The 17,773-nt window shown below is 48.8% G+C and overlaps 1 protein-coding gene across 2 annotated transcripts in view; it reads left to right on the top strand.

Moving 5' to 3' along the window:
* Positions 1-17,773, top strand: part of FBLN5 (fibulin 5) — an 80,644-nt gene that overhangs the window by 9,945 nt on the left and 52,926 nt on the right. For both annotated transcript variants that reach the window (XM_042944111.1, XM_042944110.1), the window contains one exon: positions 652-906. In XM_042944111.1, coding sequence (XP_042800045.1) covers positions 652-906 — 255 coding nt within the window. The remainder of the gene's footprint in view (positions 1-651; positions 907-17,773) is intronic.

The following is a 17,773-nucleotide window of genomic DNA, read 5'->3' as shown; positions in this document are numbered from 1 at the left end:
CGTGCTGGAGCCAGAGGCCAGGCGTTCCCCGCGCCAGCCTAGCGTGGCTGATTTTCTAGGGAACCTACCTCCTGCTCTGGGCGGAACACCAGCCTGGGCTGGAAACGGGCCCGTCTGGTGGCCCAGTGTGAGCTGACTTCCAAGTAAGCCTCCACTTTCTTAACAAGCGACTAGCTCTCAGCCAAGCCTTGTCTTCCTTGATGCAAGGGACTCTCTCCCCTGCCCAGCTGTCATTTGGAGTTGAAGTGGGAACAATGATTAGGTCCATCGCGGTGTTTCCCGAGCATCCTATGGGCACATGGGAGCACCAGAGATGGTTTTAGATGGTACACTCACAGATAAAACACTCTTTATTTTAGTGGTTATATATTCATGGCTACTGTCACCTTCTATTTATGTTAATTGATAGTGTTTGCTTGGGTTTTGTGGATGTGGTCCAGCTTGTGATGTGGTCTCTGGGTGACACTGGCCAACTTGATTCAATGTAGCCAACATTTGGGAATGCCTGCGGTGATGAGCCACGGTCTGCCCTCACTGTTTGGGAGCAGGTGCTGGGGTAAAGAGTGTTTTGGGGTCCTTTGCTTCAATGTGCACCATGCACAGTGTGGCCAGGGAGCCACTAACTCTCATCCTCTTCTGTGGCCCTTCCAGACATTGATGAATGCCGGACCATCCCTGAGGCCTGCCGAGGAGACATGATGTGTGTTAACCAAAATGGCGGGTATTTATGCATCCCCCGAACAAACCCAGTGTACCGAGGGCCCTACTCGAACCCCTACTCGAACCCCTACTCAGGTCCGTACCCAGCAGCGGCCCCACCGTTATCAGCTCCAAACTACCCCACGATTTCGAGGCCTCTCATATGCCGCTTTGGATACCAGATGGATGAAAGCAACCAGTGTGTGGGTGAGTATCCCAGCATCTCAGGCTCCCTGTGCCCCGTGCTCCGGTGAAGTCCTAATCCGGCAACGATGAAGTCCTAACCCATCAAACAATGACTTACCTTCTACGAAGTTCCTTCACTCTTAGCGGCCTGTGTCTCTGGGAACCCTCCCAACCCTAGTCACGTGACAGTTCTCCAGAAAGCCAATTTGTTTTTTCTTTATTTTCGTCTATCATCTATCTAAAGACCAAGCTTATGTTTTCTCTGTCCAATAGTAAATGCATCTGGTCTAATTCAGTGAATCCCAGAGAGAAGATCTAGAAAGACCATCACTTTCTCTTCAAACACCCCTCACCCTTGAATGGAATGTATGCTCTTGAAATAAAAGAAGTCTCGAAGGCCATGGCCAACTGTTCTGGAAAGAGAGTGGGTTCCTTGGGTGGGCGCCAATGTTCTTTTGGCTAAAATGAGCCTCAGTTATGGGAACTCACAGCAAGAGTAGACCTCTGCGGGGAAGGCAACACCATATGCCAGGAGGCCCCAAGGGGGTTGGCAGGTGGTTGGACCCATGCCCTCTTTGGTGTCTGTTGGCCAGTGTGGTCTTGGTGGAGGGTTCCCTGGATCCTCCCTTGGTAGCTTTGCTGGTTGGACCAAAACCTTTGTAACTGCTTCCAGCTTTGGCAGATGGTCTAGGGGGATGATGGCTCCAGCCTTTTCTGATCACGGACCCCATATATAAGATCTTTTTGAGCCTGGAGCCCCATGATATACGTATTACATATCCTAGTATACTAATATGGTTTGAAGAGTATAAAGCATACATTAAAACAGAACGTTTTAGAGGATGTGATAAAAATAAGTGTGCATTGAAGTTCTAGCACTTTCTTCCTATACCCCAAAGCCTCAGGAGACCACTGGTGTACCTAGTGAGACTTTTATTGGTCCCATTTCAGGGCTCGGAAGTATTGAGCTGTCAGAGAAGTTGTGCTGGTTATTTGTAACGTCTTCTATACGTTCATGGAAATGAGCGTCCATGTCCATCTGGATGCATGGAAATAGTATGCAAATGAGTGTCTTCAGAGCTGCAAGGGGAAATTGGATACACCTGGACCCAGACTTCTCCATTCTTACTGGTCTCAAGGGACATGTGTGTGTGTGTGTGTGTGTGTGTGTGTGTGTCAGAGAAAGAGAGAGGGAGGGAAGGAAAGAGAGAGAGAGATGGGGGAGAGGGAGGGGAGAGCTGGTTGATGGTCACTCTGAATACAGATGAGTGAGCAAAGGCAGAGAGTATGGGTCCCAGTCGAGCCACGGGCACGGTTTGGTGGAGGGAGTGGCACGCACTTCCTTAAAACAAGCAGAACCGTTGTAACTGGAAAGGACTTCAACAATTAACTGCAGCCTCCTCGTCTTACAGGAAAGGGAACAGGGACTCCAGCAAGTTAGTAATGACACAGGTAGGCTGGGAGTCCACTGGCCTGACTGCCAGCATACACTTTCCTAACTTGGCCACACGAACTCTCTTGTCTGGTAGAAAAGAAGTGGTTCCAAAAGGAAATGTGCGGAAGGAGAGGTTGGGGGGTGGTGCTCCTCTTCCAGGATGTCCTGTGGGGCCCGATGCGTCAAGTGCCTGGCTTTGACTTGTAGTGAGGACGGGGGCACAGTAACCCACCAGGGTGCTCCAGGATTTCGGGAGGCGGCCTCGGGTGGCTGGGATATAGGGTGCTCTGCCTGACGTCTGGGGCAGGGGGGCGGGGGGCCGTGGAGGCCCCTCTGTGGAGCAGCTGGGACTGGTGCACGGCCCCCTGAAGTGGCCCCCTCCCTCCCACAGACTTCTTTCCAGGATCCCAGTGCCCTTGAGAATAAGGACATGGCTGGGAAACCTATTCATCGCCGGTCCCTGTGACGTCATGCAGTTTTATGGTTCCCAACCTGTCACACGGGAGATGCAGAGCCTTCATAATGGCCCTTTTGTAAAAAGAATAGAATCAAGGAGCCCTGGCGAGGACTGGCACTGGGCCCATCCATTTCCAAAAAGTTCAGCATTTATGCATTCATAAGTTCTGAGTTCTTTCTAACTTCCCCTCCCTCCACCCCACCGTTTCCTGATCTACAGAGGTCCTTCTGGGCATTGTAAGAGGTGGCGTCCCAGGGGAGAGGGCGAGAGAAGGGGTGGGGAAGGGAGGCTGCTTCCGCCCACTGTACCCTCCAGGAACAAGAATGCGAGAGGTGGGCTTGAAAACGGGCCAAGGGGAGACGCACCAAGAGGGGACATTGTCAGTAAAAGTGGAGGAAGTGAGGACACAATTCTCACCTCCTAGAAGAGGAGAATGTAGGTCTGAGCTTGTGGAGGAAGCGTGATCAGGAAGAGCAGGGAAACACTTCTGGCCTTTGGTGTCCTAGGAGAGAGGACAGCCTCTCCAAAAGAGTCTCCTCTTCCCCATCGAGATGAAAATAATAAGAGTGATCACCGGTAGCATCAGTAGTAACAGCAAACACTTCCACCGTGCTGCATGCACTGTGAATATTTACATGTGAATTAACACGTTTACTCCTCACCTCCACCCTGCGTGGTAGGACTGTCATCATTCCTGTCATACTGGTAAGGGCCCGGAGCACAGACAGGTTAGGAAATCGGGTCAAGGCAAACGGGGATGAGCCAGGATTTGAAGCCATTCAGGCTCTGGATGAGGCTCAGCAAGGTTAAGGTTGTTTAAAGCCTCCCAGAGAGTCTGTGTTGGAGCCCTGATTAAACATGAGGGCTTTCTCTTGCCTTTTTTTTTTTTTTCTGTAATTAAAAGTTTTGTCTTATAAAATCCTGAACCTAGACAAAAGCACAGAGAACATAATGAACACTTACCTACTTATCACTCAGTTGCTGTAATTCTCAGCACAGACCAGCCTTGCTGGTGTTTATTCTCCCCCAGTGGATTAATTAAAGCAAATGTCAGGCATCGTATAACTCCATCCTTAAATACTTCAGAATGTATCTCTAAGAGATAAAGATTCTTTACTTTTACTTTTTTACCATTTATTTATTTATTTTGAGAGCGAGAGAGAGAGGGAGGGGAGGGGAAGGGCAGAAAGAGAGGGAGAGAGAGAATCCCAAGCAGGCTCCACACTCAGCGTAGAGCCCCACACGGGGCTCGGTCTCATGACCGTGAGATCCTGCCCCGAGCCCAAGTCAAGAGTTGGATGCTCAACTGGCTGAGCCACGTAGGCTCCCCTTGAGACAAAGATTCTTAAAAAAAAAAATAGCCACAAGGCCATTATCAAACCTACAAAAATCAACTTTAATTCCTGTTTATCATTAAATATGCAGGTGGTCAGATTTCCTGGGCCGTGGCATAAATGTCTTCTTTTCTGTTGGTTTGTTTGAATCAGATGCAAGTAAGGTCTACAAATTGCATTTGGTGGGTAATATCTCTTAATCTTTTTTGTTTGTCTTGCTGCTTAGTTGAAGAGGTGGTTTGTCCTGTAGAATTCCTTACATTTGACATTTGGCTCACCACGTTTTTATAACATGTTCCTTCATCCGTTCTATTTTTCTGTAAACTGTTAATAGATCTGCAGACCTGATCCGGTTCAAATTAAATTTTTTTGGCAAACCGCTTTATAGGCAACACTCTGATCTTTTGTCCCCTTTATGCCCTGGTTGCTCCTCGTAAACTATAAGACAATCTGCTTAAAGAACAAGTGGACAGTTTCACCATGGCTTCCCTTTTCCTGAGTTTTGGACCCATTTTCAAAGAAGCGGGTTCCTCCCTTGTGCCCAGATTGGACTGTGACCTGTTTCTGCAGGCCAGACAGGGCCAGGCTCAGTGTACAGGTCTCCTGTGCCCTTGAGTTTCCTTCTTGACTTCTCTCTTTTGGGTTCTTCTTTGGAGGTGACTAGACCCTGCTTCTTCTGGAACAAACTTTGGCCGCAGATTTGAGTCCCCCAACCCCTAGCTGTGAATTTGGATCACCCGGGACACTTGGAGACTGAACGGTGACCCATGAATTGCAGCCCATGCGACAAGAAAGTTTTTTGTGTCATCCAGAAAGCTGGCATCTTGGCTTGGGGGTGCTCGGCCCTGGAGCCACCTCCACGAGGGTGGTGGGACTCATGGCTGGTTAGGATGTGTCCTCCAGATCCTGGACCCTTGGGAGATCGGTGGCCTGCTTCTCTAGCGATGGAGAGCCACGTGGACACGGTTAGTCGGCCAGGAGACCCCGTGCTGCTGCGGGGAAGTTGTACCTACCTGGGTGCACCCCAGACGCAGACAAGAGGTAAAATCAAACACTAGCAAGGGTTCTGAGCTGGCCAAAGGACCTCGTAGAAGCAGACTGGGATGGGGTTGACAGCGTGGCTTCCGAGGCCGTAGGAAGAGGGGAGCTGGGCTGCGGAGCCGGAGCACCCAGGATTTGAACCCCGACTCAGCAACCTTCCTATCATAGTGCACTGCCTCAGACCTTTGACCAAGGTCCCTGAATGTGGATGTCACTTGTTTATGTGTCCCCACTGGGGCTCGACTTGTCACCTCTCTGGGTGGACATTCTTGGTTCTGGCTTTGCCAGTTAACTTGGCTTAGTGGCAAATTTAGGGACTTCGTCAGTGACTTCACCATGCTCACGAAATGTTCTGCGACTGAGCTAGCAGCCTTTTCCTGGAGCCGTGCTACCCCAGGGACTGCAGGAGATCTTCTGGTCATTTGTGAAATTAGGAGCAATGCCTTTATTCTCCCTCCTGGCCCCGGGGATTTCTCATTGATCAAAGCGCACGAGCAGGCAGGTAGGGACACATATGGATCCTTCTGGAAGATGGATGGTGCTAGCCTGAGGCTTTCTCTTGAAAGCCAGCCAGTTTTTATTCAGCCAGTGTTGAATGTAACCAGTGTAAACAGAGCATCTATTGGTGCCAGGCTCTGGTCTGGTCACCAAGGGGACAGGGTGTCTGGGCACGGCCCTGGGGCTGTCTCCAGGGCTTACCGTCAAGGAAGGGAGATTAGACGCAAAAGAAGTGGCTGAAATACTAGGCGTCCTGTGATAGGTCTCCGAGATGTGTAAGAGAAGGCAGAGATGGGAAGGCTGTGCATTCTGGAATGGACAGGGCTGGAACTTGGACATCAGATAGGCCTTGATTCCCACCCTAGTTTGGCTGCTTCCTGGCTGTGAGACTTGGGTCTCAGTTTCCTCATCTGTAAAATGGGCATAACAAGGTCTAACTTGCAGAGAACATACAAAAATACCTTGTCCTGTGTCTGCACAGAGTATCACATGGTCCGTGTTAACCAGGAAAGATTCTAGGGTCTTGAGATGATAACCTATAGGAAGATTCATAGAGTCTGAATTCTTTAAAGAGCCTAATTCCTGAAAACCTTTAAAGTGACCTAAAACTGAGCTTTGTACATATCCACCTTGCAGACTTTTCGGGACTTGGCCCAGTTCGGCCCCTTATGAGACTTCAGTCAGATTCTGTTTCGAGATGCCAGCGAATAAACCTAGTTATTTAAACTGTGAAACAAAACAATGAGAAGTCATTCCAACATGACATTTATTACCAGCAGATAAGACAAGGACAAGAGCACACAGAAACTTCACTTAGCTCCCAATGCAGGGGCTCCTGCAGGCTTTTCTTCCTATTTTTTTTAATGTTTATTTATTTATTTTGAGAGAGAGAGGGAGAGCATGAACAGGGGAGGGGCAGAACAAGAGGGAGAGAGAGAATCCCAAGCAGGCCCTATACTGTCAGCATGGAACCCGACACGGGGCTCCAACTCACGAACCGTGAGATCGTGACCTGAGTCAAAATCAAGTCGGACGTTTAACCGACTGAGCCACCCAGGTGCCCCATTCTTCCTCTTTTTTATATAGGCTTTTATGTAGGGCTGTAACATGAAACCAAGTCCTCAGGGATCAGACCAGAAGGAAAATGCAGGAAGCACAGGCCACTCGGTTCTTCAGCTGCTGAGGGCACTGGCATTAGGCTGGCCCGGGAGGAAGGGGGACCAGGATTGAGGCAGGGGCTCCACAGTTGGGTTTGCTCAGCCGTCCTTGTGAAGCAGGCTTCAGCAAGTTTGTTCCCCTGACTCAGGCTGTCCCTTCTCGCTTCGTGTCTTTCCCGGTCGTTGGCTGGGACAGTGAGCAAGCAGCAGAGCCTCTCTGAACCTCAGTTTTTCCATCTGTAAACAGGGGATGACAGTACCAACTTCGGTAGGATATTTGTGAGAATTAAATGAGATATGCATATAAATGGTCTAGCGTGGAGGCTGGCGTGTGGTGAGGGCTAGTAACACTTACTACGATGATTGTTTTCATGATTTCAGATCTAATCATTCCATTATGAATTCTCCTGCTTCAAATCCCTAATCCTGTTATTCTGTTAGCGTTTGTTATTTCCCCTGGGAACTAGGTTTAATAGTGCGTGACTTTCAGAGGGTTGAGGGTTGGATTCTAGCTACTTTTTGGCATGAGAGGCCTCCGAGGAGACCTAATCAGAGAAGGGACTCTGGGAAGTATCAGGACAGCTCTTTTCCTGGGAAATGCAAGTCTGCCGTGGGGCCTGAGGTTCCAGATTCCTCATAAGCCCTTGGGAGACGCTGCTGGTCCCAGAACCACACTTTTTTTTTTTTTTTTTTGCAAAGGCTTCCTTCCATCTGTCTATTCTTAGCTAGGACTGCATTTAAAGAAACCTTAAAACTTAATTTTTTCAATATAATTCCCATTTTGTTTGAATTTCTGTTTAAAAACGACCCTTCCTCCCACCCCCCAAATTTTTTTAAAGCCTATAAAGACCATGTGGTAAAGGGACATTGATAAAGGACATTGATAAGAACTAAATAGGGGTGCCTGGGTGGTTCAGTCAGTTGAGCGTCCAACTCTGGTTCAGGTGATGATCTCACAGTTTGTGAGTTCAAGCCTGCATCGGGCTCACTGCTGTCAGCATAGAGCACAGAGCTGATTCGGATCCTCTGTCCCCCACTCTCTCTGCCCCTCCCCCACTCATGCCCCCCTCTCAAAAAACAAAACATTAAAAAAAAAGAAACACGGTATTTATACATCACATCACAGCTGTAGCAGTTATTCTGAAGCATGTTGAAATATTTGGCATATCTTGAAATTTTGTTCTTACTTATTGCTACTTCAAAATTACAGGGTATTAGAGCTCCTGTCCAATCTTATTCAATGCACTGATAAGGAAGCATATATATTACTATCTTACACATCCACTTAAAAAATATTTTGATAAGCCTTTCAATGTAATTGGTCTCTTTTGCAATCCTGTGAATTTCATCGCATGCAATTCAAAGCATTCTTCTCAGCAGGGGTCCGTGGGCTTCATCAGTCTGTAAAATGGGTTCATGAGATACACACAAAAGGCTTAAATTCCTTGGATGAGATGATCTCTCAGGGTTCGTCCAATCTGAGGATGTTCTGCTTTTCCAAATCTTCCCAGTCCTTAGGAAGATAGTCTGGATTTTCCGTTAACTTGTTCTCATCCAGATTGCTCAGTGATGTGGCCCCCTTCTCTATGTCGTGTTTCAACCAGCACACGTGCTCAATGACAACTGGCAGGACTGTGTCTCTTCTCCATTTGTGAGGGAGTCCCTCCCACCTACAGCTGTCACTGCCTTTGGGAACTGGCCCTAGTCCGAGGCGAGGTCCAGCGCACTGACCGGCCTCAGTGCTGGGTGGGCACCCACAGTGGGATACGCCCAGCCCTCGGTGCCTTTGTGTGGTAGGCACTTCCCCAGTGCCTGGCATAGCAAGTTTCTCAATGACCTACAAATTTGTCTTGGCTCTCACCTTATGTTCCTTGGTCTGGTCCTATTTCTTTCAATGATGTTCCATGCTGGAATTAGCCAGTTGTGTGTGAAAAGCAAGCGGTATTGCAAGAGGATGGAAGAAGTATGAACTTTCAATAGCCGGATGATTCAGCTTTGCTCTTGATGGTTCTGGCCAAGGTGGGTGCACGACCGGGTCTCCAGACAGTGCCTGCTGGAGGACAGACAGGAGGGCGCAGTTACCTGTCAGGGCCAGGGCTGAGCAGACCATCGAGCCGTGTGTGTTTTAAATTAGTGGGAGGTGCGTGTTATGGTGCTGCTATAGAGGTGTGATGTGTCCAAATGTGTTGCAGTGGAAGAAGGTGATTATATCTTTTGTCATCAAGGCTAGCTATAGATTTCTTTTTTTCTTAAAGTTTATTTATTTTGAGAGAGAGAGAGAGAGCACAAGTGGGGGAGGAACAGCAGGAGAGGGAGACAGAGAGAATCCCAAGTAGGCTCTACACTGCACACAGCCTGATTCAGGGCTCAAACTCAAGAACTGTGAGATCATGACCTGAGCTGAAATTAAGAGTCGGATGCCTAACCGACTGAGCCACCCAGGCACCTCGAGGCTAGTTGTAGATTTCTTTTCAAATATCCTTTAAAAAAAAAAAAAGTTTATTATTTTGAGAGAGAGGGAGAGGGGGAGGGGGGTTGGGTCAAAGAGAGAGGGAGAGAGAGAGAATCCCAAGCAGGCTCCATGCTGTCAGCGCACAGCCTAATGTGGGGCTCACACCCATGAACTGTGAGATCATGATTCAAGCCGAAATCAAGAGTCAGATGCTTAGCCAACTGAGCCACCCAGGTGCCCCTCAAATATCCTTTTGATGGAAGTGGATTGAACACCACTGACCAACTCTAGAACAGAATCACTCGTATAGGTTCTGTATACACTGGCGGCTTCTGTTGATGTTCTTATCTGCTTGTGTGCATGGTGTCGAAAGAGCATCTGTGGCTCCTGTCCCTACCCCAGCATGAGGCAAGAAACAGAGTGATTTGGGAGCTCTTTGTGCTATCAGAAATGGATTAAATGACATAAAGAAACAAAAATATCATATGGATGCAAAACCTTAGTTTTATAGAGAGCATGTGCACGAGTATAATGAAACTGATTAAAACAATACGTTAGCAATCACATTTAATGTTATTGACCACAGCCTCATGTAAATATCCTCTGAAAGGCTCAAGTTGTAATATCTGCTATTGGGGAAAGAAAGGAGATGTTTAGTTTCTCGAAGGACCTGGAGGGAGAGGTTCGTTAGGCCAAAGAGCAGGGGGAGATAGTCCGATGGGGGGGCAAGAGCATGGGCTGTAGATTCAGATATTTGGGGTTCAAATCCCATCCTTGTGCCGTTGTCCAGCTCAGGGTGTTAAACCCTTTGCATGTCCCGTCTACAAGACGGGGTAATAATACTTCCCTTGTGGGGTTGTTTTGAAGCTTATTAGCAGAGGATATGCCAAGTGTCTCATGGTCAGGTATGCTCCCTAAACAGTCCCGGCTGTCACTGCCCGGACCCCCACCCTCCCTGTAGGAACAGCACCTCTGGGTGCTTCACATCTTACCAATCCCCGCCTAGGCACCGGGTGAGACAGTGGGCTGCTTGTCCCAGGTGGGGAAGTTTGAGGAGGGAGCATTGAAGGGGAGGGAGGAGAGGGGCTGCCTTTTAGATTATGACCACTGATACCTCCCCACTTCTCCACCCTGACTCCACTGAACCAGGGAGGCTGCTTTCTTTTTTTTTTTTTTTTTAAGTTTATTTATTTTGAGACGGGGGAGGGGCAGAGAGAGGAAGAGAGAGAATCCCAAGCAGCCTCCGCACTGTCAGTGCAGAGCCTGATGCTGGGCTCGAACTCATGAACCATGAGATCGTGACTGGAGCCCAAGTCAAGAGTTGGACCGAGCCTCCAGAGAGGCTGCCTTTAATCCCTTCTCTGGGGCCCTCTCAGCTCTGGAAGTGCCAGGGAGTGACATGCGTACATCTGTTCTCTGCTGTCTGGCTGCCAGCTTCTCTGGACACGTGGACATGTAGACAGAGGTGGACTCCAGACCACATGGCTGGCAGGCTGTGACCGGGGCAGTGCTGGTGGGCCGGGCTGACCCCTCGTCGGACAACCTTCCCCAGCAGGCCAGCTGCCCTCCTTCTTGGAGGCAGAAAGTTCACGGGCTCCCAGCAGCCCCCATGTGTGTGACAGAGGGTGGGCAGCTGCCTACGTGCCCTCATCAGGACGTGGGTGGGGGAGGGGGTTGGGGCAGTGGATGCAGTAACTGCGGGGAGGGGGGGGGGGCTGGAAGGTTTCCTCAGCTGCAGGCATCGCACCAGGAGCCACTGTTTATCCACAGCATCTGGCAGGGTGGACGCTCAACAAGTGATTGTCGAATGAATGAATGAATGAATGAGCGAAGGACGAGAGTGTGAGCACTGTTAAACCCAAGCAGTGAGAGGGGAGCCTTCGCTCATTTCCTAACTCAACCTCTCATCACTCACTCGGGGCACACCCCTGAGCCTGAGGCTCCTGTTTGTCTTGGAGGCAGAGAAGCATGCCTGGGGAGGGGTCTTGGGGCCATCTCCTTGGGGGCTGGCAGGGAGAGGACATTCACAGGATTCCTTCCCTCCAGAGGGCCTCAGACATCAGACTGGATGTCAAGGACTGACCTCCCATTCCCCTCCGGCTTGTCGGAGCTGGGCCAGAGGGGAGATGGGGACAGCCAGTGCTGAGCCCTGCCCCAGGCAGCCAGCATCCACAGACTCCGGGGGACGGTGGGCGGGTCAGGGCCGGGGGGACTTGTCAGTGCCGTCTGACTTTCCTTCAAGCTCAGACATTTGCAGAACCCCAGCCAGAGTTGATTTATGAGCTTCACATATTTCGCAGGTCTTAACACATCCCCCAGGAATCAATGAGGTCAGACAGAACAGACTTTGCATCCGGAATCAGTATGAAATTGGCATTGTCAACAGTTCCCATGGGAAGCAGGGGATAATAATTGGGGGGGGGGGGGTTATATTAAGCAATGCAAAGACACAAAAACCCAGACTCTGCTTCATTCCCACTGGGGAGGAAGACAAATCATCTGTTTTCTGCATCTGAGCTGGGTGAGGGGTGGCCATCTCTGCTGTGGTCACTGTGACCACAGTGAAGCATGATAAGACAGGGCCACCAGTGCAAGTGATGAACTCAGGGTGAACTTAGCAAGGACTACAGCGTCCTGTACTGTGCACCCTGGCTCATTCTCCATAACTACGATAAATAGACGTTTGTGATTATTTATTTAGCAACCCTGTATCCAGCAGGAACTTGTTGTGATTTTAGCACCTGATAAATATTTGTCGAACAAGCAGGAAAGCTTACGCGGTGAATCGTGTGTGTAGGACTCAAATGAGCAAGGGAAATTGGTTATGTCTCAGTTGTCCAAATAGGTTCGCCTACCACTCATGGACTTTATTCGTTTGTCATTTATGTGCTGGGGTCTGTGCTGGGCAGCCAAAAGATCAATCAGGCGCCATCACTGCCCTGGGGAGTGCACAGGGTGGCCGGAAGTTGGGGTGGGATGGTAGTGGGGTAGGAAATGGGGAACCCAACACATACTAGTCAGTTATCGCCTGATGTCATGGGACAGCAGCATCCAAAGCAGGTTAGCGGTGCTGTGTTGTCCTGGCTGGTGGTCATAGAAGTCTTCCGTAAGGACAGGTGGAACATAGCTGTGCATTCATTTGATTGAATGGACGCTCACTGAGCACTTCTGTGTGCCAGGCGCCAAGTGCTCAGAGGGTTTGCAAAGATGAATGAGCCTTGATCCCTGCCCTCAGGATCTCGCAGCTGAGTGGAGGTGAGTAGGGGTTGGGGAGCGTGGCTGTACGTAAATCATCTGAGTCTTTACACGAGCCAGAGTGTGAGAAGCGGTGAAAGCAGCGTTGCCAGGTGCTGGAGGGGGAACAGGATTTCCTGTCTGGGGATGGAAGTGATGCCACTAAGAGCATCTTTGGAGGATGGAGTGGGGTTTTCATGTGGGAGATGGGAAGGGGCTTTCTGGGTTGAGGAAACAGCACACTTGCAGGTGTGGTGGCGGGAATACCGGTGAGGGCCAGCCTCGGTCATGAGCCCGTCGGTCACCCGCCCGTTCTCGATACCCAGTGTGGCCGCGGCGTGGATGTGGGTTGGGGGTGGGGCAGGCATGGAGTGAGAGATAAAGCTAAGAGGGGCGCCTGGGTGGCGCAGTCGGTTAAGCGTCCGACTTCAGCCAGGTCACGATCTCGCGGTCCGTGAGTTTGAGCCCCGCGTCAGGCTCTGGGCTGATGGCTCGGAGCCTGGAGCCTGTTTCCGATTCTGTGTCTCCCTCTCTCTCTGCCCCTCCCCCGTTCATGCTCTGTCTCTCTCTGTCCCAAAAATAAAAAAAAAAAAAAAAAAAAAACAAACAAACATTGAAAGCTAAGAGAGTTGGCAGGAATTAGACGTGGGGGCCTTGAATGCCTGGCCAAGGGCTTGGGCTTTATTCTGTGAACGCTGGTTTTTGAATATGTGTGTGTGTGTGTGTGTGTGACTTCTGTTTGAAGAAGCTTCCTGGTTTGGGCACCCAGTGAGCTGGGGTCTATGACCTTAGTCCTACAACAAGTTCAGTGGGCGGTGGTGGTTTCAGTCCCTTCCCTTTCTGGGCTCCACTTCCCCATCTGTACGAGAAGGCCTGGAACCCAGTCTCTAGGGCTCTCTCTAGCCCTGACCACTCAGGAAAGTGCTTACGACAACCAGGTGAAGGGTGGCTTCTGGAAGCAGGTAGATTCTGAAGATAGCATCTTTTCCATCCGAGGCAGTGATTTTTTTTTTGTATTTCGTCCAAGCTCCAGAGACTGCTTACTGGGCCGTCTCATAATGATGTCACCTCCACATTCTCAGAGTCCCGGTTGGAGCTTTCCTGTAAGTTTGAGGCAGAGACGAGCCTTTTTCCGAGTCCCTCCAGAAAAAGGGCATCCACGGACGGCGATGAAATCAGCTTTGACCGTGATGATAGCACGTGGCCTGGTTCCGTAAGAAATCTGGCAGTGCCTTTGTAACACCTGGGGAGAGTTTGCAAGCAGCTGGGGTCCAGCACAAGCTCCTCATGAAGCCAAGCGTCCTCTTAGACTGACCAGTGGGATGGAAATGTGAGAGTTTCACAATCAGGCCTTTCTGGGAAATCCCCCACCTCAGCCCTCCGAAACAGACCCTTCTTAGAAAATCATCTCAATCTTACTTAGCTCCGGAGAGCAGGCGTTGGCCAGGGGCCAGGTGGCGCTGGCTTGTGGTCTGTTGGCTTCTCACTGTGGGAGGCTGGATGCTGAGGTTATATCCTTAATCGACTCCCTTAAATGTGATAATTCCCACTTGAACACCGCCTCTTGCTTTTCCAAACGCTTTCCCGTATCCACTAACTCACCGAATCCTCCAACAGCCCACTAGGCAGGCTCGATGTTGTTTTCCCCATTTTACAGACTACTTGGAAAGGCTCTGTGACTGTCCCAGTATCCCCCCCGTTCGCCCGTGGGAGAGGCTGACCGAGTGCGGGCTTGCTGACGTTCAGACCCAACTCCTCCCAGAAGATGTTCTTTGTGGATTGTGTTTGTTTGTTTGTTTGTTTAAAGTGTTTATTTAAATTCCAGTTAGTTAACATACAGTGTGATATTAGTCTCAGGTGTATAAACAGTGATTCAATGCTTCCATACTCACTCTCCAGTGCTCATTGCAAGTGCCCTGCCTAATCCCCATCGCTATTCTCACCCCCGCCCCCCCACCTCCCTCCCTCTGGTAACCACCAGTTTATTCTCTATAGTTAAGAGTTTGTTTCTTGGTTTCCCTTCTTCTCTCTTCCCCCCCCCCCCGCTTTGTTCACTGGTTTCGTTTCTTACATTCCACAAATGAGTGAAATCATATCGTATTTGTCTTTGACTGACTGACTTCACTTAGGATTATGCTCTCTAGATCCATCCGTGTTGTTGCAAATGGCAAGATTTCATTCCTTTTTATGGCTAATATTGCATTGTCCATATGTACCCCGTCTCCTTTATCCATTCATCAGTTGATGGACGTTTGGATCGTTTCCATACTTTGGCTATTGTAGATTATGCTGCTAGGAACATCAGGGTACATGTATCCCTTTGAATCAGTATTTTGGTATTCTTTGGGTAAATACCTCGTAGTGCAATTGCTGGAACATATGCTAATTCTATTTTTAACTTTTTGAGGAACAGCCAGTGTTTTCCAGAGTGGCTGCACCAATTTGCATTCCCACCAGCAGTGCAAGAGGGTTCCCCTTTCGGGGCGCCTGGGTGGCTCAGTCGGTTGAGCGTCCGACTTCAGCTCAGGTCATGATCTCGCGGTCTCTGAGTTTGAGCCCCACGTCGGGCTCTGTGCTGATAGCTCGGAGCCTGGAGCCTGCTTCGGATTCTGTGTCTCCCTCTCTCTCTGCCCCTCCCCCGCTCATGCTCTGTCTATCTCTCTCTCTCTCTCTCTCTGTCAAAAATAAATAAACATTAAACAAGTTAAAAAAAAAAGAGGGTTCCCCTTTCTCCACATCCTCGCCAGCACCTGTTGTTTCCTGTGTTGTTGATTTTAGCCATTCTGATAGGTGTGAGGTGATATCTCATTGTAGTTTTGATTTGTATTTCCCTGGCGATGAGTGATGTTGAGCATCTTTTCATGTGTCTGTTGGCCATCTGGATGTCTTCTTTGGATGGGATGCTCTTTGTTATTTATAGGCTACGCTGGCCTCCTTTCTCTTCTTCAGACGTATCAGGCTCTTCCCTACCTCAGGGCCTGTGCATTTGCTGTTCCTTCTGTTGAAACTCTCTTCTGGCTCTTCACATTACTGTTCGTTCTCCTCTTTTAGGTCTCAGCTCAGTTTAAATGTCACCTTCTTAAAGAGCCCTTCCCCGACCGCTCTGCACTCACTCTCCATCACAGCCCTTATCATTATTACCTGTCACAAACCTGAGTGTGCACACAATGATCTGCAGGACGTCAACCAGATTTCTGAGTCCCACTCCTCGTGATTTAGTAGCTTTGAGTTAAGTCCTGGACTTTTAAGTGATGCTGATGCTTCCGGTCTGGGGACCACACTTGAAGAACCACTGATTGATGACCCACTTTTGATTAATTAATTAATTGATTAATTTTTATTGAGGGGTAACTGGCAGACAGCATTATATGAATTTTAGGTGTGCAACATAATGATTCCCTATTTATATCGTATCCCAATAAGTCTAGTTAACATCTATCACAACAAAGTTACAGCATTTTTTTCCCCATGATAAGAATTTTTAAGATCTACTCTCTTAGCAATTTTCAAATATGCAATATGGTAGTAAGTCTAGTCACCATGCTGTATATGACATCCCCGTGACTTACTTACTTTGTAAAACTGGAAGTTTGTACCTTGTGACCCCTTTACCCATTCTGCCCACGCCGCTCCCCTGCCAGTGGTAACCACCAATCTAATCTGTTCTCTGTATCTATGAGCTTGGGTTTGTTTCGTTTGTTTGTTTTTTTAGATTCCACAGATAAGTGAGATCACGGGGTATTTGTCTTTCTCTGACTCATCTCTCTTGGCATGATGCCTTCATGGTCCATCCATGTTGTAAATGGCAAGATTGCTTTCTTTTTTACGGCTGAGTAATATTCCCCCTGTATACACACACACATGCGTGTGTGCACACACACATCTTCTTTGTCCATTCATCCACTGATGGGCACATAACTTGTTTCTGAGTCATGGATGTATTTATTGTTTTATTATCTGTCCCACCTCTTACTTTGTTTCTGTTGTACCCCTAGTTCCTGGCCTGTCATTGGTGCTTGACAACTATTTGTTAAGTGAGCGTTGACTGAAGACTTTGTAGTCTCAGTAAGGGAGAAAGTCAAACACTGACAGAAACCCTGGAATTGACTTAGTCAGATCGCGTCTCCTCTGTTACCTTTTTCTTGAACTTTTTTCATGCTTGAGCTTTTTCTTTTTTCTTTTTTAAGTTTTTTAAATGTTTTATTTATTTTTGAGAGAGAAAGTGCGAGCAGGAGCAGGGAGGTACAGAGAGAGAGGGAGAGAGAGAGAGAGAACAGAAGATCCAAAGCGGGCTCCACGCTGACAGCAGCAAGCCCGGTGAGGGACTCAAACTCATGATCTGTGAGATCGTGACCTGAGCTGATGTCGGACGCTCAACCAACTGAGCCACCCAGGTGCCCCATGCTTGAGCTTTTTCTAAGGTCGATACTAATTTTAGTAAAGATTGCACGGACAATTTTCATAAATTCCCAGGTGAACGAATTGGACTCTCTGGGTTCAAGGAAGGTTGTCAGAAATCCAACCAAAAGCCATGGGACATCTGGCCAGGTGTGGGTCTCCAAGTCTGCCCCTCTTGGTGCTGTGCTTAAACCTTGACGCTCACCTCACCTGCCATCAGGTGGGGAAGGGCTCACGTATCCTCACTCTTCTGTCTTAAGACAAATTACAGGAGAACAAGCTGCAGTCAGGGCAAATGAGGGAGTGTGGGTTGTAACTGTGGCTCCAGGCTTTCTTCTGTGATGAACAGATTGGCACAAAGGGAAGAAACCTTGATCTTGGGCTTGTCAGCACCATGTTCTAACAAACTAGGGGGCCCAGCCAAGGCACCACAGCTGTGAGCCTCTTGGGAACTTTTTGAGTAAGTGAATTAAAATTTTATGACTGATTTGCACAGAACACTTCTCATAATTCCCAAATTGGTGCTTTCAGAACCCTCAAGTGTCTGAGGCCTCCTCCTACCCTTTAGTTTCAAAAGAACAAAGTTGAGGCTTTGCCAGACTGGAGTTAGGTTTTCAGGGTAGCATTTGATCTTTTCTGGCAAGGGGAGCTGGAGATGAGATCTGAGGTGGTTATAGACCCCCCTGAGGGTATCACTGTGACCAGAAGAGTACTGACGGTGGGTTTGGTTGACACTTCACCCTCCAGTTGGGGGCAGGGCTCTTTCGAGGACCCACAGGAAATGGAGTGTGTGTGCATGTGTGTGTGTGTTGGGGGTAAGTTGCCAATTCGTTTTTTTTTTTTTAATGTTTACTTATTTTTGAAAGAGAGACAGAGTGGGAA

The sequence above is a fragment of the Panthera leo genome, chromosome B3 (genome assembly GCF_018350215.1).
Source record: "Panthera leo isolate Ple1 chromosome B3, P.leo_Ple1_pat1.1, whole genome shotgun sequence".
NCBI lineage: Eukaryota > Metazoa > Chordata > Mammalia > Carnivora > Felidae > Panthera > Panthera leo.
This window is presented reverse-complemented; position numbering and strand designations above follow the sequence as displayed.